The following is a 23,542-nucleotide window of genomic DNA, read 5'->3' on the forward strand; positions in this document are numbered from 1 at the left end:
GATGTGCACTGGCCATACACCATGCCCTTGGACACTGGCATCTGGTGTCCCAATTTTTAATAACCCTGATGGCACATCACCCAACCACATACAGGATATTTCTCTTCCAATACTGGACCAGGCTGTAACTCTAGGCTCTTTACTTGCTTGCATACACCCTGGTGTACAGGTGGGGACCATACTCAGTTTGAGCCTCCCTGGATGCTCTCTGCATCCCTTCCCATGAATGTCTTGCCTTGCTGTTTAGCACAAGAATAAAAGTAGGAAGCTCATCAGGGTTAGTTGTGTCGAGCGTTGAGCTGTGTGACAAGTGCGGGAAGATGTTGCATGCATTAATGAGAATGATACAACATGATCCTTGGTTTGCAGGTATAATAGCAGAGTTCAAGTGAGTTTGAAGTACTGGAGAGAAGATAGTGGAACATATGCTGGCGGAGTGGAGAAGGTCATTGACCTTTCTGCATTCCTCCAGGTGACAGTATCAGACGAGGCTGGCATGGCATGGTGTCACTGCTGGACCACCACTTCCACACCCACTCTGCAGGGTTTTGGGTACCACCACCTTGTCTGCCATGTCCAGAACAGACATCCAGATCTATGCAGGGCGTGTTTTGGACTTACAGTGCTTGTCTCAGTGCAAGCTGGCCTTTTAGATAATGACATAGTCATAGGGGATGCCACTGAATTCTGGGATCTCTGCTGAGTAGCAAGTTGTTATGGGAATGGCCTGTGGCAAGATAGGCTGGGAATTGGATATGAGGGATGCTGTAGGAGCACTTGGCTAGATAGTTTGAGGTAAATTTAATGAGATTAGGCAAGGAGACCTGCTTGACATCATGGCAGAAATGCATCCAAAAAATCAACACAACTTTGGACTGAATTTTACTACTTTTGGCTATGTTTCATAATGGAAATTAACAAGCAACTTTATTACTGAAATAATAATCCATGTTCCCACTATATAAATAATAAATGTTTTGTGGTAATAACGGAATTTTCATAACAATCATAAAACTGCAATTCTATTTAGAAACAATGCATCCAAAGACAACTTTGCAGAATACGTACATACTTCAACTAGTTTGTTTAAAATCGGCAGGCTATGAAGTGTCAACAAAATAACAATGTCATGAGACCCTACAGTGATGGTGGCTGAGGGTGAAAAGAGGCTGATTGAAGAGATTGATCTTGCTTGTTTTGGCTCCAAATGCAATTAATTTTACCAATTTTTCTAGAAAGGGTTGCTGCTATTCAAATCCTGAGGAGCCCTGGCTAAGTAAGGCACTGAATATCAGCCAGATATCCACTTCCACAGAGAGGTTCAAAGGAGGTAAGCCTCATGTGTGAGAAGTTTTATTTTAAGTTTAGAATTCCATTTTTGTGGACAACAGAGAACCTTTTTGAATTTGTAGTAACTGGTGATATTTGAAGACACTATCTCCACGAAAGTATAAATTGTTTTAGGCCATTACTGTTATCATTTAAAATTAGCTTTGTGTAGTTTTAATCTTCTGAAAGATTATGGTGGAGGTAGGATGCAATGGTGTTTAAGGTTAAAGAGGTGGACTGTAATTCAGTTAAGAAACAGAAAGAGTTGCGGAGGGGAAAGGAATGGATTGGGGATTAGAAAAGGTTACTCGCCTTGCAAATGAGCTCAGCAACTTTTCCATAACCTATAGAGTTTGGGTTGTCCCATGAGGCTCAATTCCTCTGAAGTACAAACTCTGTGTATAAAATTTACTAAATTTTAATCCTTGACACAGAGACAATTGGGGGGAATTGTAACTTAGCCTACCACACAACCCATCCATTCTTGCAAGTAGTTTAAATTAATTATGTTAGACTAAAAACATCCAGATGTCAACGCAGTCACTTTTGCGTTTATCAAAGATGTGTTTGGGTACTTGTGAACACACCATTCACCAAAGTCACAGCATTATTTGGTGCAGTGGATTGGAATTTATTGCAGCAATTAATAGCCATGGACATTTACTTGCCTTTAAATTGATTTTCTGGATTTGGGAACCTCAGTCAGGACAGCAGCTCAGTGCATTTCATACCAGTACATGCCTTCCTGTATTACAACTGCCAGTATTTTAATGCACCTGCTGGCAGGAAACACAGTAAGGAAAAAATAAATGAATGATTGGGGTAATTAGCTGCGAGCTCATCTCGCTGCCAGTATTAATCAACTTTATAGAGTACCAGACAAAGGCGAGCAATTGCTTACAGCCATGAATCAAGTAGACACCACGTAATTTAATCCAAGGAAGGACTGAATAGGTATTTGCCTGCAGTGAAAAGGAAAAGGCATTTCCCCAAAAGGAGACACTTAGTTGAGACATACCGTAAATGAGAGAGGAACCAAATGGAGGCCTATAAACAGTAGGTTTGAATGGTGTACCACCTCTTCAGTATAGAAACAGACTATCTTGTGTGGAAGAAGGGTGATTTCTGAGGGACTGAAATGTAAAGTCTAAGCTCATGTCCCTTCTGGCAATTAGTTTAGATGATGCATTAAGACCAGTACAGCATCCCCACTCTTAGGTGTGAAAATGTTTTACAGTGGGACTAGAAGAGAATTCCCTGTGACAAAAATTAAAATGTGGAGGAGAATAACTAGTAAATAAAAACATTGATTTAAACTGCTCTTAATAAATAATCACAGAACCCGTACAATGTGGAAACAGGACCTTTGGCCCAACAAGTCCACACTGACCCTTGCAGCATCCCACACAGAGACATCCTCCCATAGCCCATGTAGCCACACATCTCTGAACACTGTGGACAATTTAGCATGGCCAATCCACCTAACCTGCACGTCTTTGGACTGTGAGGGAAAACCCATGCAGACATGGAGAGAATGTGCAAACTCCACACAGACAGTCGCCCAAGGGTGGAATCGAACCTGGGTCCCTGGTGCTGAAGCAGCAGTGTTAACCACTGACCCTCCATGTCGCCAAGTTTAGCTTAATATTAGTCCTAGATATAAAGTACTGCTCCAAAATAATGGTATCTGATATAAGAATATGTTTACGAATTACTCTCCACTAAATGATACTTTGCTGAACATTAATTATTTGATAAAACCTTGAATACAAACATTAACTATAGAAATGTCCATAGTCAAGTCTGTTGCTGCTAATTGCCAGCAGAGCCCATCTCTTAACAGATTTGATAAAATTAAAGAATGTAGCAGGCTCTTCATCTAACATATTCAATATGAAATTTGCAGAAGTATCATAATTATGAATACTAACTTTACCGCTCTCTCATCAGTCAGGGCTGCCTCAAACAAAAGGCTACTTTAACCCAGCTCTTACTTTGCTATTCTAGTACTTACACAGAATTGATCCTTCTGTTTTTCTCCTATCCTTTAAGAAATAATTATCATTAAAAATTGTAATTTTCATTATTACATTTTAGAATGTTTTATTTGCTAAGTAATATCTATTTCTTGAGACAGTATCAATGACTGAATGAGATGCCTGACCAAGAGTCAAGTCACTATAGCCTTACCAGGCCATAGAGCCGCGCTGTCATTACAGAGTGACAACTAGTTGTATTTTAACCCGACAGCCACCATACCTCAGGTGAGGGGTCAGGCTGAGGAGAAATCATTCATGGTAACTTCAGCTACGATGGGAATTGAACCCATGCTGTTGGTATCACGCTGCCTCACAAACCAATTAAGCTAAACTGACTCCTGGACACTTGACGAGGAACTAAACTTCAAATCATCCAAACATCACCTGCCTTTGTCTTCACCTCCTCTCCAGTTCCATGTTAAACTTCATCCGTGACTCCAAATACTCCCTTGGCTGACTTTTTGAACTCTGCTACATTCAGAATTGTTCTGCTTACTCTCTATTCTGTGAAGAGTTCTGTTCATTAAACACTCACTGATACATCATCCTTCTGCACTAATCTCTTCGTGACCTTGGCCATACCCTACCAGCCCTCTGTCACAATCTGTATCCTCCATCTCTTTCAATTCAAATTATTGCATAACAATTATCTTTTATTTTCACAACCACCCATATCTCTATCTTAATCTCTTTCCAAACCCCCCAATCTGCTTTTCTTTGATTTTCTCCATCTTCAAAACTCCCCTCAAAATGCTTTCCTTTTTGTATTATTAATAATATGAGAAGAATGTGCAGTGCTGTAAGCTGGTGTTAGTTGAAAACTACATGATAATGTACAGTGTGACCTTTACTGTGGTAACTGAATTATATGTTTAGACTGGGAGCACTGTCCCTACTTTGTAGCTTGCTTTACTGTAATGCATTCCTTGGGTCATTTGATCACAATGACATCAGGCTCAACTTTTCATATACAATTTGCTTCTCACGTTAATTACAGTTTTTTAAAAAAAAAACATGCCTGAACAGGAACAACAACGATCCCATTTTTAAAAAGGTAAGCCAGGACATATTTATTTTTTAAATTACATAACAGGGCAGTCAGCATTACATAAACTGGCTAATATTTTGAGAGGTACTCCTTCTGAACATGTGATACAATGTGCCCTGATGCCTAAAACAAATAGGTATAGTACCATAACTTTCTCTGTTTAATATATTAAACCCCCACCATCATTTGTTGGCATCTGCTACCCTTTCCAGTATAAAAGGCATAAGGCCTAAGGTATTCTGATGTCTGATCATTTCCTGTATGGATGAAAGATCCTTTGTCTGTGTCAGATGTTTGGTTGTGCCCATTCTTTTTTAATCACTTTAATGCCATAATTTGAAAAATCCCACTCTACAGGTTAATCATTTATTCTGAAACACAGTCATCATTAAATGTTTATTAATAAAATCAGTCATGGGTCCATAGCTTTTAGAATTAAAATATATTTTTCTATTTGGAAACAAAATACAAAAATGATGGATGAAATACTCAGTAAAATACAGATCATCATCTGATCATTTATGGTATGTTTTGCTAACTGGGATTTAAATTGACCACCGTAAATTGGTTGCAGTGATCTCTGCTTCTGAAACTTCTCGAGATTCCCTGGACTGAGACCCAAGTACAAAGACTGAAAATTAACTCTATAGCATTAAAACATACAGGAACCAAAATCACAGAAGACAGTCATAAACTTCTCTGTAAACATTGGAGATATACAGCACAGAAACAGATCTCTCAGTCCACACTGTCCAAGCCGACCAGATATCCTAAATTAATCTCGTCCTATTTCCCAGCATTTGGCATATATCCCACTAAATCCTTCCTATTCTTGTACCCATCCAGATGCCTTTTAAATGTTATAATTGTACTAGCCTCCTCCACCTCTGTATGAAAGTGTTGTCCTCTAGTTTTGAATGACTCTACTCTGGGAAAAAGACCTTGAGTATTCACCCTATCCATGCCCTTCATGATTTTGTAAACCTATATAAGGTGACATCTCAGCCTCCAACACTCCAGGGAAAATATACTCAGCCTCTCGCTGTAGCTCAAACCCTCTAACCCCAGCAACATCCTTGTAAAACTTTTCTGCACTCTTTCAAGTTTACAAACACCTTTCCTATTGCAGGGAGACCAGAATTGCACACAATATTCCAAAAGTGGCCAAACCAATATCCTGTACAGCCACAACATGAGATTCCAACTCCACTACCCCATGTAACTGCAACTCCATGAACCTGCATTTCAAGGTCTCTTTGTTCATCAACACACCCTTGGACACTACCCTTGACTGTACAAATCGTGCCCTTATTTGCTTTATCAAAATGCAACATATCACATTTACCTAAATTGAACTCTATCTGCCTCTCCTCAGCCCATCAGATCAAAGTCCCGTTGTACTCAGATAACCTTCATCATTGTCCACTGCACCAACTTAATAACCTTTCCTCCTATATAAACATCCAAATCATTTATATAAAACGACAAAAAGCTGTGGATGCTTGTAGCACACCGCTGGTGACAGGCGTCAACCATGTAATTTTATTATGGTACATTCAGATTCCAGCACGTTTATGAATGCAAATGGTTATGGTCTGTTGATTCACAGCACCTTTTCATATTTAACTGAAGGTAGTGCGGTGAGGTCTTTAACCAGTTAGGTCAGCCTTGTGGGTTTCACAAATTGTATCCACTCTTCCTCCTCGAAGTGTGTACACGGAAGGGCCAAGCTCAATAATCTTACCACTGCCAAGGCATTCTTGATCGTTATAGAGCACAGCAAACTGTAGTCAACAATATATGAATGTCAAAACGTTACACGTTGATTGACCAGATATATTCTTAATTAAAGACATACACAGCATTCATCATTTTTTTTCTTTGCAGATTGCAGAAGTGGAGTGAAATACACTATTTAGCAATCCAAGTGCAAATAAGACTTTGGCATTTGTCTCAACATGGCGGCTTTGAGCCAAGCATCCATCAGAACTTTCATAAGTTGCTATGGAATCCTTTCAGAATGTATATATAAATTCCTCAGGAGTTAGAAGATTCACATTCTGACACATAAGCTGTAATAATCTCCAGCACCCTGTAGCTCATTACCTCAAAGTTACTCAACAGTGGTTAAAAATGACAATAAAATGGAATCAAACTTATTTTGTTGTTACATCCTGATTCTTTGATTAGCAAGGGACCTGACAGTATACCTTAGGCAAAGTGCTTTTAGCCTTAAAATGCACAGTTTAACAGGACAGTACTAACATTTAGACAAATCAGTAACTTTAATCACAAAAAGCTACTTGTTACAGCATTGTTCAATCACTTTAATATAAGCAATTTAGCCAACCACAGACATTACATGCCTTACTGATAAATGATAATTTGGATTGTGCAATTATATGGAATTGTCAGCATATGAATGAGTTAACTTGCATCCTCTCAAGTTACTTAAATTATTCAAAACATTAAAAATATCTTTTGCTTCACTTTTTAAATGGATTTGTAACATTCTTTTTTTCTTGCTGAAGCTGCTGCAACATTAGATAAGGGAGCTTTTTTCCCCATCACTAAGATTCCCAGTAACCAGCACTTTGAACAAATACATAAGAATGGGAGCAGGACATTCAGCCCCTCGAGTCTATTCTTCCATTTAGTCAATCATACTTCACAGATATCTCAAATCTAATCATCTGGTTTGGTTCCATGTCTCTGAATAATTTTATTCAACAAAAACATTGGAGTTTTCAATGGAACTGTATTTAAAAAAAGTGTAACGAAGATTTCCACTAGCCTGTGCGCAAGAAAATATTTCCTAACATTATCCCTGACCAGGCTAACTTAAAATTTCATTATCTGGCCTCTTGTTCTTAACTCCAGAACTTGTGACTTCTAGTTGCTAGTCCAATATTGTTATTACAAGAGTAGCCACTGCAAAACTTGTTCATTTCATTTGGTGTGGGGTGTCCCAGCTATTGTTTTATGCTACACAGGAGTGTCAAATGCTACTCCGATACTTAGCAAAATAAATAGGATAGTTACACTCTTAGGTAAAAGTAATGAAAAATAGCTAACATTCAATAAATTTATATTTGAAATGGAACTCACTTGTCCTGGAGTTGGTGCTCTGACTGGTTTAACAAGAGTCACCCAAACTGTAGAATCTGGATTTAGGGTTAACTGGCACCGCACTGAAAGGAAAAATAATACAATTTTCAAGAAGAGTATAGACAATGTAAAACTTGAATATTCTTACACTGAGTTGGTCTCATTTGGTGACAGTATTTTGATCCTATGGGAATCAGTTAGAAAATTGGAGAGGCTAGTAAATAAAAGGAGAAGTTCGAGGAACTTTATGGTCTACTTTTTTTATGAAAAAGTATTGGCAATAATTATTAGTGAAGTGAAACTATACACGAGATGAAAGGAAATGCATTTATTAATGTGAAGATTGTTTCTCCCAGTCTTCCTTATTAGCAAGTGTCTTAGTGTGTAGTTTTGCTTCATTTACAAATGAATAGCCCTGGCTTAGAATGATCATTGCCCCTCTAAGACTCTAACCTGTAAGGTGACCAAGAGAAACAATTTCGGGCAGGTGCAGGCAGCTTTTAACGATCAGTCTACAGAAAGAACTGTGCATCGTTCACCAGTAAGCTCGCTCCCTCACTCATTTTAAACAGTTACAAGGACAATACACTGGTAACCAGGTGGGTGTAAACGATTAACTCAGTTGGCTGAATATCTGGTTTGTGATGTAGAGTGACACCAACAGTGTGGGTTCAATTCCTGCATCAGCTGAGTCTTGCTCTCTCATTAGAGAGACAGCTAGTGGTGAGTTTAACCCGAGAGTCATCACACCTCGGTTGACTGACAAGAAAATGGGAGATTTGTGGTAAACTCAGCCATTGTCCCAGAGGTCTGTAATGAGAATGCTCTTATTACGGGCCTCTGGGTCAATGCTGACAACTTTTTTTCTCAAAACAGAATAATTAATTTTTTTGATGCCTGGAGTAGCTTTGGACCATTGGCCTAGAATTGCTTAATCTTTCTAGACATGTTCTCTCCTTTTGCAGTTGCTAGTTCCGGTTTGAACAACAAACAACTCTGTTCAATATTAATCACAGTAGTAACAGTTTGATGTACAGCCAGTTAGGAAATTGTTCAACAAATTCAGGTATTTTTTCTGATGCTGGCATCACATAAAGAAGGTAAATGATTAAAGTAAAGTACACAAACACTCACATTTACTTCAGAAGATACTTATATAGTCAATTGTTTCTCTGCACTGAAGCACCATCTATTCAATCTAGATGCATACACACTGAACCAACCATTTCTTACCAAGTGGCATCTGGTGCTGGAAGCGAAAGTGACACTGCATCACTTTGTCCCTGAGCAGCTCTAATGGTGCCTCCTGAGCAATCCAATGGACTTGATCAGTTTGCAGTGAATTCCTGTACAGAGCTGGGTGACTGGTTCCTGGTGCCTGGCAGACAACATATATGGTTTATCACAATGCATATTCCTACACTTGGGAAGACGGGCTCAAAAAGGGAAGCTATCCTATGATAGGAAAACAAAATAGGTAGAGGAAGTAGAGGAAATTTGACTTTCCCTCAAAGGCAATACATAATAAAATATTTCAACCAATATACCAGCAATAATTGATTAAACTATTAGAATTCTGTGAAAAGGAAGTATTGTGATTCAAATACATATTTTCATCAATACACACCTCTACCCAGAAAAAGGGCATTAAAAGTTAATGATTTTGGTGCAAGAAACACAAAGATAGTTGCTGCAGTTGGGAGCTAAATTAATGCAATACCTCACTCTCAGATGACTAGAGACATGTGAAAACTTTGTGTAAGCATGTCAAAATTGTTGAAAAGCTTGGCATAAATCACTGTTTTGATTTCAATTGTCTGTCTTTCGGGCACTGTTTTCAATGTGTGAAATAAATTCTGCAACATGTTAGCAATTGACCTACCGTTATTATTAGGTAGGCATAATTGTACGAGTTTGCAGAATGATACTTGAATGAAAAGTCCTCGTACCTAGTTTGGAAGAGAGAAGGATCTAAAGCAGAGATTGCAATAATCACTGGCACAAGGAAAAGAAGCTGGACTGCAGCAAACCACCATGGAGCGTGGAGGGTCAAGGAGGTGAGTGGGGCCCAAAAGTTCAGGTTCCTCTGGTTACAGAAACAGAAACAGTTGGACCACTATCAGAAGCAACATTAGAGTAAGAGGCACAGCAGAATTGGGAAGACAGTAGCAAAAGGAAAAGAGACGCAGAAACACAAAATTACATAAGCCTCTTGTTGTAACATCTTGATTACAGCGAGAACCTGATGCTATCATACTGACGAAATTTATTTGCCTTCACACTTGATTCTCCTGCCTTTTCTATACTTGCCAGGTCTACTGGTTCCAATGTCATTCCTTGCTGGTCAACTAATTGGAAAGATACTTAAATTAGAAGAAGAGTTTATTCTTTGGAAAACCAGAAGTTTCAATATCATCTAATTGAAGTTTGGAAAGTGATGGAGGGAAAGATGAAGCTAGATTGTGCAAGTTGTTCACTGCAAGTACTCAGCCTTCTGCAATTCTGTCTATAGAAATTGCAGTAGATTTTCTACATCAATCAACTTTTAACACTATCATTGAGAATCCACCTCAGCAGAGAGGAGTTATGTCAAATCAGCATGAATTTAGTCCTAACAACTTCTTCAACAGCACTCTCACTTCCTGAATCTTTGTTCCCCACCACCTAGGAATAGTTTAACAGGTAAATGACACTATCACTCCTAGGTTTCCCTGCAACCATACACAACTGCAACTTGGAAATGTATTGTTATCCCTTCATTGCTGAGTCAAAATTCTGGAACTTTGCCACATGGACCAGAGTCTTTCAAGCAGGCAGCTCAGCAACCACCAGCCGAGGGGTCCTTGGATAGGCAACAAATGCTCGTCTTGCTAGTGCCTTCCTTTAATGAAATTTATCCTCATTTTTCAACTTGAGTTTTTATTTTAAACGAGCAAAAAAAGGTAATCAATCTGTGGATCAACAACAAATGGAGATTCAGAAAACTCAAACATACTGAATCTTTTATTAAGTTGAATTCAAATATGAGTACACCAAAGCTTCATGGTGCTAAAAACGTCCAATTCACGTTTCAGCATTGAACTTGTTTCTAACTTTTTCAGTGGGTTCTACAACACTCACCACGAACACATCCCCTGTATTTATGTCTTTGTCTACGACAAACCAGGCATCTCTTAGACCACCTATCCTGGCTCGTTGTCCCAAAGTGAATAGAAACCAACCTAAAAGTTAATATAAAGGCAGTAAATTGACATGCAGAGATGGTAGGATCTGCAGATGCTAGAGAATCTGAGATAACAAGGTGTAGAGCTGGATGAACACAGCAGGCCAAGCAGCATCACAGGAGCAGGAAGGCTGACGTTTCAGGCCTCGACCTGTCTTCATTTCTGAAGAAGGGCCTAGGCCTGAAACGTCAACCTTCCTGCTCCTCTGATGCTGCTTGGCCTGCTGTGTTCGTCCAGCTCTATACTTTGTTATCTCGAATTGAAATGCACTTGGCTATCTTACTAAATCTTTGGTTTTACACAAAGCTTTTTAAGAAATATCTTTAGTTTCTAGTTCTTGATATATTCTGATTGTACTATCCATTTGGAGTTCACTACTGATTGTAAACAGAGATTACAATTTCATTGCTTCACTGTGAAATAGAGTCTCAGCAATTTCATTGCCCTTTATAAAAAATGTTGATCTGTGCATGGCTGTAACTGCTATTATAATCTGGACAATGGTTCTCTCACTGTTATAAAGCATTTGATCATTAGGCTCAGAAGCTAAATCGCCCCTTAACCTATTCATCAACATGCAAAGTAGATGACAGCTAAATTCACCAAAAGACCCATTCTTGAAGTTTAAAGTTTTTCTTTCTCATTTTCATTTTGAAACTTCATTTAAATCTTAGTAAGGGAAGGATGCATAAGAAACTATAGAGCAGCCAAATACCAAATAAACCAATGTCATGTGTAAAAAATTTAATCTGATAAAAAGATTTACCACCAGGATTCTTCAATTGGTTTTATCAGTGAAAGTGCAGAATAACTTTATAAAAGTACATAAAGGTTCACCCCTATAAATATGCTAAGGTAGTTCCATTTGATTGAACTTTTCCAGGTTAAACATTTTGTTTATGAAAACTGTGGGTGATTAAAGTGTATATTTATAATGTAATAAGCACTACAACATGTCTCATGGGAAATTTTGAGAAAGAAACTTGTAGTTTTAACAAGCTAAATACTAAAATTAACATTTCAGTGATTTTAAACAGTTTATTTCATTACATATCTACCTATGCCATATATATTTCACATTTAATTTTGTCCGCACATATTTCATCATCGTAAGGAACACCATTTCGGAATAAACTCTGCACTTAGCTGTTTATCCCATTGTACTACAACACCACAGGATCCTGTACTTTGTGTTTCAAATTAAAGTCGATGCTTTTCAAAACATTAATCCTTTTTTTCCACATTTCCAATGTTGCCATTTTAGCGAGCTGCTGTTACATGGCTCCTGTTAGTTTTTTCCCTCTGAGACAGGTAACATAAGCCCTTGTACTGCTTTGGAATATCAGTACTTTATTAAAAAAAAATGCAGGATTGGACTTTATTGGTGTTGCACCTGGATTGCCTTGCTACAGCTAATGTGAGAAAATTGGGATGTAGCATCACTGGCTGGGCCAGCATTTATTGCCCATCGGGAAGTTAATAGTCATCTGCTGTGGGCCTGGAGTCACATGTAGGTCAGACCAGGTAAGGATAGCAGATTTCTTTCTCTGAAGGACCTAAGTGAAGCAGTTAGATTTTTTGTTTCAACAAACAGCTGTAGCAACACGGCTGTCATTAGATCTTTAAGCATTTTATTACATCATTTTCAAATAATATTAAGATGAATTCGAATTTCAACATGTGCAATGATGCAATTCAAATGCATGTCCTCAGAACATTAGCCTGTGGTTCTGGATTACTAGTTCAGTTACATTGTCACTGCCTACCTCTCCATTATTGGACACACACCTTCTCGAGACAATTACGGGCTAGGAATAAATGTTGGCCTAGCCAGCAGCACAATGTACAAATAAATAAGTTTTAAAAATTGTACCCACATGTAGGGTCACCAGTTGCAGTTGTTAAGAAAAACAGATGCTGCTGCTAAAAGGAGCAAAGAATAATCATTCTATAATGTCTTTATTTTCCAAGCCTTGTTTAGACCAAACTATGACATGAAGGTGCCAGTATTGGACTAGGATGGGCTAGGTCTGAAGTCACAAGAAAACAGGTTATACTCCAACACGTTTATTTGAAATCACAAGGTTTCGGAGTACTCTTCCTTCATCAGGTGAAGTGCTGAGCAATAACCTGGTATTGTGTGACTTCTTGTAATCTAAATTAACCATCAAGCTGCTTTGAAAAATGTGTAACAGAAGAAAATCTGAAATAGAAAACAACTAACTAAGAGTAAAATTCTAAATTTGAAGAATTCTATTTGAAGAAATAGAAAATGTTCAACTTAAAAATAAAAATCATTCTAATTTTCTTAAACAACATAACTACCTTTGTGTGTTCCCATAATTTTTCCATCTTCTATAGAAACAAAGTTTCCAGGGCGAGGTTCTAGATACTTAAAAAAAATTAAGAATGAAATTACTTTGTATGTCCAAAACTAAGATCAACATTTTTCTTCTGTACAAACATACTGTCAAAATTCGACAATTTTTTTTTCTAAAATTCTCAGTAAGGCAGCATTGGGTTTGAATCCAGCCCAAAGTATTTGAGTTAATTTCTCCTCTGTCTTTTTTCAGGTCCTAAATAAAATGAGTTTTGTTAGTCTGAACCTGATTTCTAGGTGGCACTAATTCACAGCTGTCTCAAATTCAGCACTACATTAGGAACTTTACTTAAACCCAGGGTGGCAGAAATGAGCAAGAGCAATGTCAGATTAATGCCGTACAATATGCTTTTTACTGGTTTCAGAAAGGATGTTCCAGAGTGGAAATTAGGACTGAAGATACAAGCCTCACATCTGTTCATTTCGAATGAATTTTCATTAGAATGTCATACAGAAGCAGATAAGCATTTTAATCAGTGACACTGGCAACATAAATTCCAAGCTATGGTAAAGGCTCGTAAAGCCTGATCTTGATTCTTATCGGAACACAGACTGGAAAAGTAAAATGAATTCCACTACGCAACACAGATGTTCAATTTTGAAAATGTAATTGTGATTTCCACTTGCCTCAAGAATAAAGTTTTCAAAATCTCTTTCACCTATGAAACAGATTCCCATACTCTGCAAGAAGCAAAACATGAATATTACCCAAGGAAATATTTAATGGCAATTATAAACAGATTTGATGATTTCAATTACTTTTGGATAAAGCATTGTTTATGATTGAAGAAGAAAATAAAATTTATAAAGTCTTACTTCTTTTCTTTTCAATATATGGTGAAATCCTGCCTCAGCTGCCATCTCCTTTACAATATTTTTCCTCAATTCACCGAGAGGAAAGATGGTATGTCGCAAAGCATGCTGCGATATCTGACTCAGAAAGAATGTTTGGTCTTTCTTTGGGTCAGCAGCCCGTAAGAGTTTCACAGCTGCAACAGGTAAGACAGAACGGCAATAATTTACATTGGTTAGGGTTTCATTTAAAATTTTGTAGAATTTAAGATTGACGATACCAACACTTAATTTTAGTACCAACTCCCAGCTTCGGAAATGAATGTATTTGTTTCATATCTTACTGCACTAAAATATTGCTCTAACTTTGATTGCTCTCAATTCTTACTATTGCTCAAATAAGGAAAACATGTCCTCCTTTTCCTCTTTACAAAAAAGTGATCTCTCTTGCCTTGGACAGTTACCAACAAGGTTCCATTCTTACTAAAGCTCTGGAAGCTGTTGTCAGATCCCAAATGAACCACTGCCTTGATAGCTCTTGCTCGTGTGTAATTTAAAGAATAGTTTTCAGCTCAACTATTCCTCTTTTTTTTTGCCTATGTTCTATTACTCAGAGCTTGACCAATTGTCATCAGACATCTCTTAAAATTTTGGACTGGTTTCTTTCAAAAACCAGTTATAGTTATATGGTCTTTGGTGAACGTTATGGCTGGATTTTCTCATTTGCGTTTAAATAGTGGTGACGAGTGGGTTATGGGGTCCACTCCACCATGAATGAGTTTTCTCAAGCAAGCTTTTCATCTTATTAGTTATGCAACTGGGATGCTGGGTGTATTTCTTGGGAATCGGTCATCGCCAAGGTGTTTGACTTCCACACCTCCAGTGCCATATTTAAATCCCAGCTGCACTGTCTTCAGAGGCTGCAAGGCAAGAATGACACCTCATACCGTGCAACTCAATGTTAATCTCCGAAGAGAGGGCCTCAATGAAAGGCAAGCTCGCATCCTACTTCATGAAGCAAGATCTGGGGATGTTGGTGGATGGGACAGTGGAGAGGAGTCCTGTCATCTTCCTAGTGCACCACCACAGGAGGCTACGCCACAAGACACAACTATACGGGATCCAAAAAAAAAAAGCAGCATAGATCAGTGTAGTGTCCCCGTATGAACTGGAACACAAAGCCTTGCTGCGAGATCAATGATCTTCTGCATTCACAGGGGTAAATGTCACCTCCTGTCTCTGCTTCTCACTCTCTCAGGGCTAACACATCCTCTAACTCTGCCATTGCTCACGGACCTCACTAAGGCTGGAGGACTACAGCTGTCAGTATTACATGCATCATGTTGAGTCAAGGGCTTTCACTCAACCTATTGTCTGAAACAGTTAATCCTGCCTGCCCTCTGCGCTTTCTGTTCACTGACTGGGGCCACTTTCACATCTCCTCCTCATGCATCACCACTAACTGCTCCACATCCAACTACATTATAATCAATCTTGGCTCTGTCTCTTTGCTGGATAAACTGGCCTACATCTTGGATAGCATCCCAACTGACCTATGTGAAATCCCCTGACTGCATCAACTTCTGGACAGCTTGACTTATTGGCCTGACCATGACCAGTCCCCCAAACTTGAACAAACAGACCATTGAGTTGGCTGCCCAATCCCTGCTCCCACATCCAAAACAAAATTGATATAATCAACAACTATAGTTCCCCTTTGCCCAGAAATTTAAACTTTCCCTTGCTTTTTAAACACCAATATTTGCTTGAAGTAAATTCAGTTTGTTTTCCTCACAAACTGCTGGTTCATACTGCAGCTCAAAAGAAGGGTGCTGTATAATGATGTCCAACACCCACCACCCGCCCCAACCAAACCCTGTCTCATACATTTATCGTTCAGTGCCCTCCATTGTCACAAGCTGCCTGCCTCTGCCCTAAAGTGGGTCCCACTGATCCTCCTTCAGTTCGGACTGTAATTCTTTTCAGAGATTACCCAGTTTTGTTATCCTTCATCACATGTGTTCTCTTCCAATCATTTACCGTTGTCTTGTTCGTGATTTCACTGTGCATTGATCTACTTCCTTCGGTTGTTTTGTTTTGCAAACTACAAACTCCTTGTAATTCAATGTCAAAATTTCTACATCTTTAAGTGTTTTGACAAGACAATAAAAATGTTCCTTTTTCAATTTTCCATAAGCATGTTCGCTTTTAATATTTCAATTCACGTCACTTTTTACTGTTTTATTTCTTATGGTGCTATTACACAACTCTGAAATATCAGTGCCAAGCAGTTTTATTTAGCACCAATTTAAACTGTAAATGGTATCTGAATCATAAGTCAGCGCCTGAGCAAAGTGTCATCTCATTGCACTCCACTCCAGATCACGTCATGCTTTGACTCTAGATTAAAATGTAAATTTAGCAGAGAGTGATTCACATCAAAACTAAATTGACCCTAAATATATTTTCTGATCCTTTTTATTACAATTCCTATGGAAATATTATCCCACTCTGTCCACCATTTCATCCCAACTTAAATAGCAATTGCAGTTGTAATCTTCTAATGACATGTCTTCCTCAAAGTTGTGGTGAGGGAGAGAATAGAGAACTGAATAAGCTCCACTGACAGCATCTCTGCTAGGTGGCGATGTTCATATGTTTAAGTTCTGGTAACAAAAGATCAGGGTCATTGGCCCTCTTGATTAATGCGAACTGACATCTCAATTAAAGGATATTGATTTGTTGCTGATTATAAAGTAATATCTTCAGTTGTACATGTACACCGTTTACAAATTTGTTCATTAAACGATTAAAATCTGAATGAAAAACATTAGTAATTTGTTCTGACAGTGTATAATTAAATTATTTGTATGTCCAGATCCCCAGGAACAACACAATAGATTCGATGTAATTACAACGTGTCCTAATTAAATTCTTACGGAAGGAACGTTTCCTTGCATTGAACACTACATCAGGACAGAATAAGGAACATGTAGATTTAAAGTTCCCCCACTCACCATCTTTATTGTGTTTATGCAAACAATCTTCAATTTTACTGATATATTTTTGTTGGAAAACCTCTTCATCATGCTGTGATGTTCTCGCATAATGACCAGTTGCCATTGCATCTGCCCCTAGTTCAATATAAAGATATTGCTAGTTATATAACTGATGCATATTTTGAATTTCTCTTTGTTTATACTTAGGAAAACACACTTTAACCATTAAATGCGATAAAGAAAACAGGTCTTTACATCAAGATACATTTTTAGAAAAACACAGTAGGCAATTTCATTCTATATTGCTCGGTTTCCCCTCTTCTTTTCTCATCTTACCCTAAATGTTAATGATTCAATTCCCCTCCCACCCAGTAATTTTGCCTGTTGTGACTTGATCTTGGTTTCCACTGTAAAAAACCACAGAAGACTGAATGACTGTTGATAAACAGGAAAAAAAAATGATGCAGCAACTGTCAAGTCAAATGCTATTAATTGTTCAATAGAATAATAAATAAGGTCATCCTTATTAATTAATGGTTATTAATGTCAGTTTACTGTTAAACATTTACAGCTAATTTTAAAGAAATAGCACCACAATTATGTATGCACATTTTAAAAGAAAAAATAAAATCAATTGCTGGTAGCTAAAATGAAAGAATACTGCCCCTGCAATTCCAAAGTACAGGGAAGTGCATAAAATTGTGTATTTTACTGGACATTTTCAGACTGAATTATAATTAATTCACAAGTGCATGAAATGCTTTAATAGTATATATAAATATCATTCTTAAGCATCCAGTGAATACATAAGCACTTACCCAGGATTTCCACAGCAAACTGCAATAAATATTTAAATTTAATATTTTTATTGCACATGATATCAGGGTTTGGAGTCCTTCCCATTTCATACTCCTTTACTAAGTTGCTAGAAAAGAAAAGAAAATCAACACATCTTAATTCATTCATGTTCAGGCAATGCATCTTCCTAAATGAAACTTTACACTGTAGCATCCTAAAATTTAATTACTTAGATTAATTAGAGCTTTGAGGCACATTCTAAAATGCATGACTACATTTGATTGTGTCATGCTGCACAACAATAAAACTTCCCCAGCATCCCTTTTGTAACCTGAGAAGCAAGACATGAAGAGGGTTGTGAGAAAGTAGGATCTCACAAAGATCAGCACAAGGCCCACGTCGTTCACAATTTATATTAATGACTTAGACTTTAAAATCAATAATACAATTTCTATAGTTGATTATATCAATTTGTTTTGGGGGTGGGAGCGGGGATTGGACAGCCAACCCAATGGTCAACACTGAGGGGAAGTGCAAAAGGTTGCAAGATATTAATGAGACTGGACATTTAATGTGCAATTATTCATCGTGAATTTCACTTGCTAAGTATAATGGTCTGGATTTTAAAAATAGTCAAGTCTCATATTTCTTGGAAAACAAGATTCTAAACCATATAGAGGAGCAAAGCGATCTGGGAGCACAAACACACAAATCAATGACAGCATAAGATAAAGGAACAGAGTTCGGCCATTCGGCCCATCGAGTCTGCTCTGCCATTCAATCATGACTGATGTGATTGAGAAACATTCTCCTGCCATCTCCCCTTAACCCTTGATCCCTTCAAAAACATATTCACCACTCTCTGGCTGGAGAGATTCGTCATCTCATTTCTAATGGGTCATTCCTTCTCTGAGGCAGTGTCCTCAGCTCCTAGTCTTCCTACTAGCAAAATATCATCTTCATGTGCATCCATGCCTCTCAGTATTCTAAACATTTCAGTCAGATATCCCCCACCCCCATTCTTCTAAACTCCATTGAGTACAAATAGTCCTTAACCGCTCCTCCTATGTCAAATCCTTCATCCCTGGGATCATTCTGGTAAACCTCCTCTGGACCCCCTCCAATGTCAGCACATCTTTCCGTAGATATAGGGCCCACACTGCTCACAATATTCCCAAAATAATTCCATAGAAGCCCATATCCTATCACCAAGACACTCTTGAACCAGCTTCCTTAGAGCCAGCTCTCAGTGAACAAGATGTCTGATGTTCCAGTTTTTAATCTGTCAGCCAGGGCTCTCTGATTGGACCAGGTTAACTCATTTCTGGTTGAGCAGCAGCGCGGACCAAGAGCCCGTCGGGAAGCTGGTGAGTCACCATTTTTGAATCTATAAAAAGCTTACCTCGTGAATAGGTGGAGGTACGCTGAGCAGGAGCGGACACGGGACTGCTGAGTCAGTGAGGTAACATATTTGTGTGGTTGCGTTACCCGAAACACCAGTCAGGTAGTGTCTCCCACCCATCCTCCTCCTCTAACCAAAAAAAAAAGTTCTGTGCGCCTGGTTGGTAAGGTAACAAGTTTATTTTTTATTCTTTTTTTTAAAAACAGTCTCTTTGGGAATTTAGAATAATGGGAATGGAGGTCAGGGCAGTTGAATGTTCCTCCTACAGAACGTGGGAGGTAAGGGTCACCACTAGTGTCCCTGCTGACTACATCTGCGGGAAGTGCACCCAACTCCAGCTCCTCGAAAACCACGTTAGGGAACTGGAGCTGGAGCTGGATGAACTTCAGATCATTCGGGAGGCAGAGGGGGTTATTGAGAGGAGTTAAAGGGAGTTAGTCACTCCTCAGGTACAAGAAAAAGGCAGATGGGTTACAGTCAGGGGACGGAAAGGGAACCGGTAGGCAGTACAGGGATCCCCTGTGGCCATTCCCCTCAACAATAAGTATACCGTTTTGGATACTGTTGGGGGGGACGACTTACCAGGGGAGAGCAGTGGGGCACAGGTCTCTGGCAGAGTCTGTCCCTGCTGCTCAGAAGGGAAGGGGGAAGAGGAGCAGAGCATTTGTCACCGGGGACTCCATAGTTAGGGGGACAGATAGGAGGTTCTGTGGGGACGAGCGAGACTCACGGTTGGTGTGTTGCCTCCCAGGCGCCAGGGTGTGTGATGTCTCTGATCGTGTTTTTGGGATCCTTAAGGGGGAGGGGGAGGGGGAGCAGACCCAAGTCGTGGTCCACATTGGCACCAACAACAGAGGTAGGAAAAGAGATGGGGATTTAAGGCAGAAATTCAGGGAGCTAGGATGGAAGCTTAGAGCTAGGACGAACAGAGTTGTTGTCTCTGGTTTGTTGCCCGTGCCAGGTGCTAGTGAGGCGAGGAATAGGGAGAGAGACGAGCTGAACATGTGGCTACAGGGATGGTGCAGGAGGGAGGGTTTTGGATTCTTGGATAATTGGGTCTCTTTATGGGGTAGGTGGGACCTCTACAAACAGAATGGTCTTCACCTGAACCAGAGGGGTACCGATATCCTGGGGGGGGGGGGAAATTTGCTAAGGCTATTCGAGTGGGTTTAAACTAATTCAGCAGGGGGATGGGAACCAAAATTGTAGTTCGAGTATAGAAAAGGTTGAGAGTAGGGAGATCTGAAGTGAAGTTTCAGGGATGCAAGATGGCACCGGCAAGCAAGAAGTTGGTTTGAAGTGTGTCTACTTCAATGCCAGGAGCGTCCGGAATAAGGTGGGTGAACTTGCTGCATGGGTTAGTACCTGAGACTTCGATGTTGTGGCCATTTCAGAGACATGGACAGAACAGGGACAGGAATGGTTGTGAGTGATAATGGGAACTGGATATACAGGAATGGTTGTTGCAGGTTCCGGGATTTAGATGTTTCAGTAAGAACAGAGAAGATGGTAAAAGGAGGGCGGGGGGGGGGGGGGGGTGGTGGTGGTGAGGGAGGTGAGCCATTGTTGGTCAAGGACAGTACTACAGTTGCAGAAAGGATGTTTGGGGACTCGTCAACTGAGGTAGTATGGGCTGAGGATAGAAACAGGAAAGGAGAGGTCACCCTGTTGTGAGTTTTCTATAGGCCTCTGAATAGTTCCAGATATGTAGAGGAAAGGATAGCAAAGATGATTCTCGATAGGAGTGAGAGAGACAGGGTAGTTGTCATGGGGGACTTCAACTTTCCAAATATTGACTGGGAACACTATAGTTCGAGTACTATAGATGGGTCAGTTTTTGTCCAGTGTGTGCAGGAGGGCTTCCTGACACAGTATGTAGATAGGCCAACAAGGGGCGAAGCCACATTAGATCTGGTACTGGGTAATGAGCCCGGCCAGTTGTTAGATTTGGAAGTAGTTGAGCACTTTGGTGATAGCGATCACAATTCTGTTATATTTACTTTAGTGATGGCAACGGATAGGTGTATACCACTGGGCAAGAGGCAATTACAATGAGATTAGGCAAGATTTAGGGAGCGTAGGATGGGGAAGGAAACTGCAGGGGATAGGCACATTAGAAATGTGGAGCCTATTCAAGGAAAAGCTCCTGTGTGTCCTAGATAAGTATGTACCTGTCAGGCAGCGAGGAAGCTGTAGAGCGTGGGAGCCGTGGTTTATGAAGGAGGCGGAATCTCTGGTCAAGAGGAAGAAGAAGGCTTATGTTAGGATGAGATGTGAAGGCTCAGTTAGGGCGCTTGAGGGCTACGAGGTAGCCAGGAAAGACCTAAAGAGAGAGCTCAGAAGAGCCAGGAGGAAACATGAGAAGTTGTTGGCGGATAGGATCTGGGTAAACCCTAAGGCTTTCTATAGGTATTTAAGGAATAAAAGAATGACGAAAGTAAGATTAGGGCCAATCAAGGATAGTAGTGGGAAGTTGCATGTGGAGTCAGAGGAGATAGGGGAAGCACTAAATGAATATTTTTCAACAGTATTCACTCTAGAAAACGACAATGTTATTGAGAATACTGAGATACAGGCTACTAGACTAGGTGGGATTGAGGTTCACAAGGAAGTGGTATTAGAAATCCTACAGAGTGTGAAGATAGATAAGTCCCCTGGGCCGGATGGGATTTATCCTCGGATCCTCTGGGAACCCAGGGAAGAGATTGCTGAGCCTTTGGCATTGATCTTTAACTCGTCACTGTCTACAGGAATACTGCCAGACGACTGGAGGATAGCAAATGTGGTTCCCCTGTTCAAGAAGGGGAGTAGAGGCAACCCTGGTAATTATAGACCAGTGAGCCTTACCTCAGTTGTTGGTAAAGTGTTGGAAGAGGTTATAAAAGATAGGATTTATAAACATCTAGAAAAGAATAAATTGATTAGGGATAGTCAGCACAGTTTTGTGAAGGGAAGGCCGTGCCTCACAAACCTTATTGAGTTCTTTGAGAAGGTGACCAAACAGGTTGATGAGAGTAAACCGGTTGATGTGGTGTATATGGATTTCAGCAAGGCGTTCGATAAGGTTCCCCACAGTAGGCTACTGTACAAAATGCGGAGGAATGGGATTGTGGGAGATATAGCAGTTTGGATCTGAAATTGGCTTGCTGAAAGAAGACAGAGGGTGGTAGTTGATGGGAAATGTTCATCCTGGAGACCAGTTACTAGTGGTGTACCGCAAGGGTCGGTGTTGGGTCCACTGCTGTTTGTCATTTTTATAAATGACCTGGATGAGGGCGTAGAAGGATGGGTTAGTAAGTTTGCAGACGACACTAAGATCAGTGGAGTTGTGGATAGTGACGAAGGATGCTGTAGGTTGCAGAGAGACATAGATAAGCTGCAGAGCTGGGCAGAGAGGTGGCAAATGGAGTTTAATGCGGACAAGTGTGAGGTGATGCACTTTGGTAGGAGTAACCGGAAGGCAAAGTACTGGGCTAATGTTAAGATTCTTAGTAGTGTAGATGAGCAGAGAGATCTCGGTGTCCAAGTACACAGATCCTTGAAAGTTGCCACCCAGGTTGACAGGGCTGTTACGAAGGCTTACAGTGTTTTAGCTTTTATTAATAGAGGGATCGAGTTCCGGAAACAAGAGGTTATGGTGAAGCTGTACAAAACTCTGGTGCGGCCGCACTTGGAATATTGTGTACAGTTCTGGTCACTGCATTATTGGAAGGATGTGGAAGCTTTGGAAAGGGTGCAGAGGAGATTTACTAGGACGTTGCCTGGTATGGAGGGAAGGTCTTACGAGGAAAGGCTGAGGGACTTGAGGCTGCTTTCGTTAGAGAGAAGAAGGTTGAGAGGTGACTTAATTGAGACATATAAAATAATCAAAGGGTTAGATAGGGTGGATAGGGAGCGCCTTTTTCCTAGGATGGTGACAGCGAGCACGAGGGGGCATAGCTTTAAATTGAGGGGTGAGAGATATAGGACAGATGTCAGAGGTAGTTTCTTTACTCAGAGAGTAGTAAGGGAATGGAATGCTTTGCCTGCAATGGTAGTAGATTCGCCAACTTTAAGTACATTTAAGTCATCATTGGACAAGCATATGGACGTACACGGAATAGTGTAGGTTAGATGGGCTTCAGATCGGTATGACAGGTCGGCACAATATCGAGGGCCGAAGTGCTGTAATGTTCTACGTTCTAACAGACCCAATCAAGGAACTCCTGTTCCATGATGCCCACTTGGCTGTTCTCATTACAATCACTACATCCCTCCCACTATGAGTCAGAGGACATAAACAGATTTCTTTTTCCATAGCTCCTCCTGTGGCGTTTCAGCACTAGGTCAGGTTCCTCTAACTCTGCCTCAGATATGAGCAGCATGCAACACACAGTAGCTCCCCTCTCGTATTCACTGCATTTCAGAAGAAAGTCATTGTCCC

The 23,542-nt window shown here is 39.9% G+C and overlaps 1 protein-coding gene across 4 annotated transcripts in view; it reads right to left on the reverse strand.

Moving 5' to 3' along the window:
* Positions 1-23,542, reverse strand: part of trmu (tRNA 5-methylaminomethyl-2-thiouridylate methyltransferase) — a 66,234-nt gene that overhangs the window by 26,725 nt on the left and 15,967 nt on the right. For 3 of the 4 annotated variants that reach the window (XM_059654629.1, XM_048553754.2, XM_059654630.1), the window contains 9 exons: positions 17,738-17,844; positions 16,938-17,054; positions 13,945-14,117; positions 13,756-13,809; positions 13,074-13,140; positions 10,645-10,745; positions 8,758-8,902; positions 7,525-7,607; positions 4,412-6,200 (listed from right to left, as the gene is read on the reverse strand). In XM_059654629.1, coding sequence (XP_059510612.1) covers positions 6,066-6,200; positions 7,525-7,607; positions 8,758-8,902; positions 10,645-10,745; positions 13,074-13,140; positions 13,756-13,809; positions 13,945-14,117; positions 16,938-17,054; positions 17,738-17,844 — 982 coding nt within the window. In that variant the 3' untranslated portion in view covers positions 4,412-6,065. Of the gene's footprint in view, positions 1-4,411; positions 6,201-7,524; positions 7,608-8,757; positions 8,903-10,644; positions 10,746-13,073; positions 13,141-13,755; positions 13,810-13,944; positions 14,118-16,937; positions 17,055-17,737; positions 17,845-23,542 lie in introns of those variants that run through there. The other variant, XR_007249753.2, reaches the window with a different exon arrangement.

The sequence above is a fragment of the Stegostoma tigrinum genome, chromosome 25 (genome assembly GCF_030684315.1).
Source record: "Stegostoma tigrinum isolate sSteTig4 chromosome 25, sSteTig4.hap1, whole genome shotgun sequence".
Taxonomy (NCBI): Eukaryota; Metazoa; Chordata; class Chondrichthyes; order Orectolobiformes; family Stegostomatidae; genus Stegostoma; species Stegostoma tigrinum.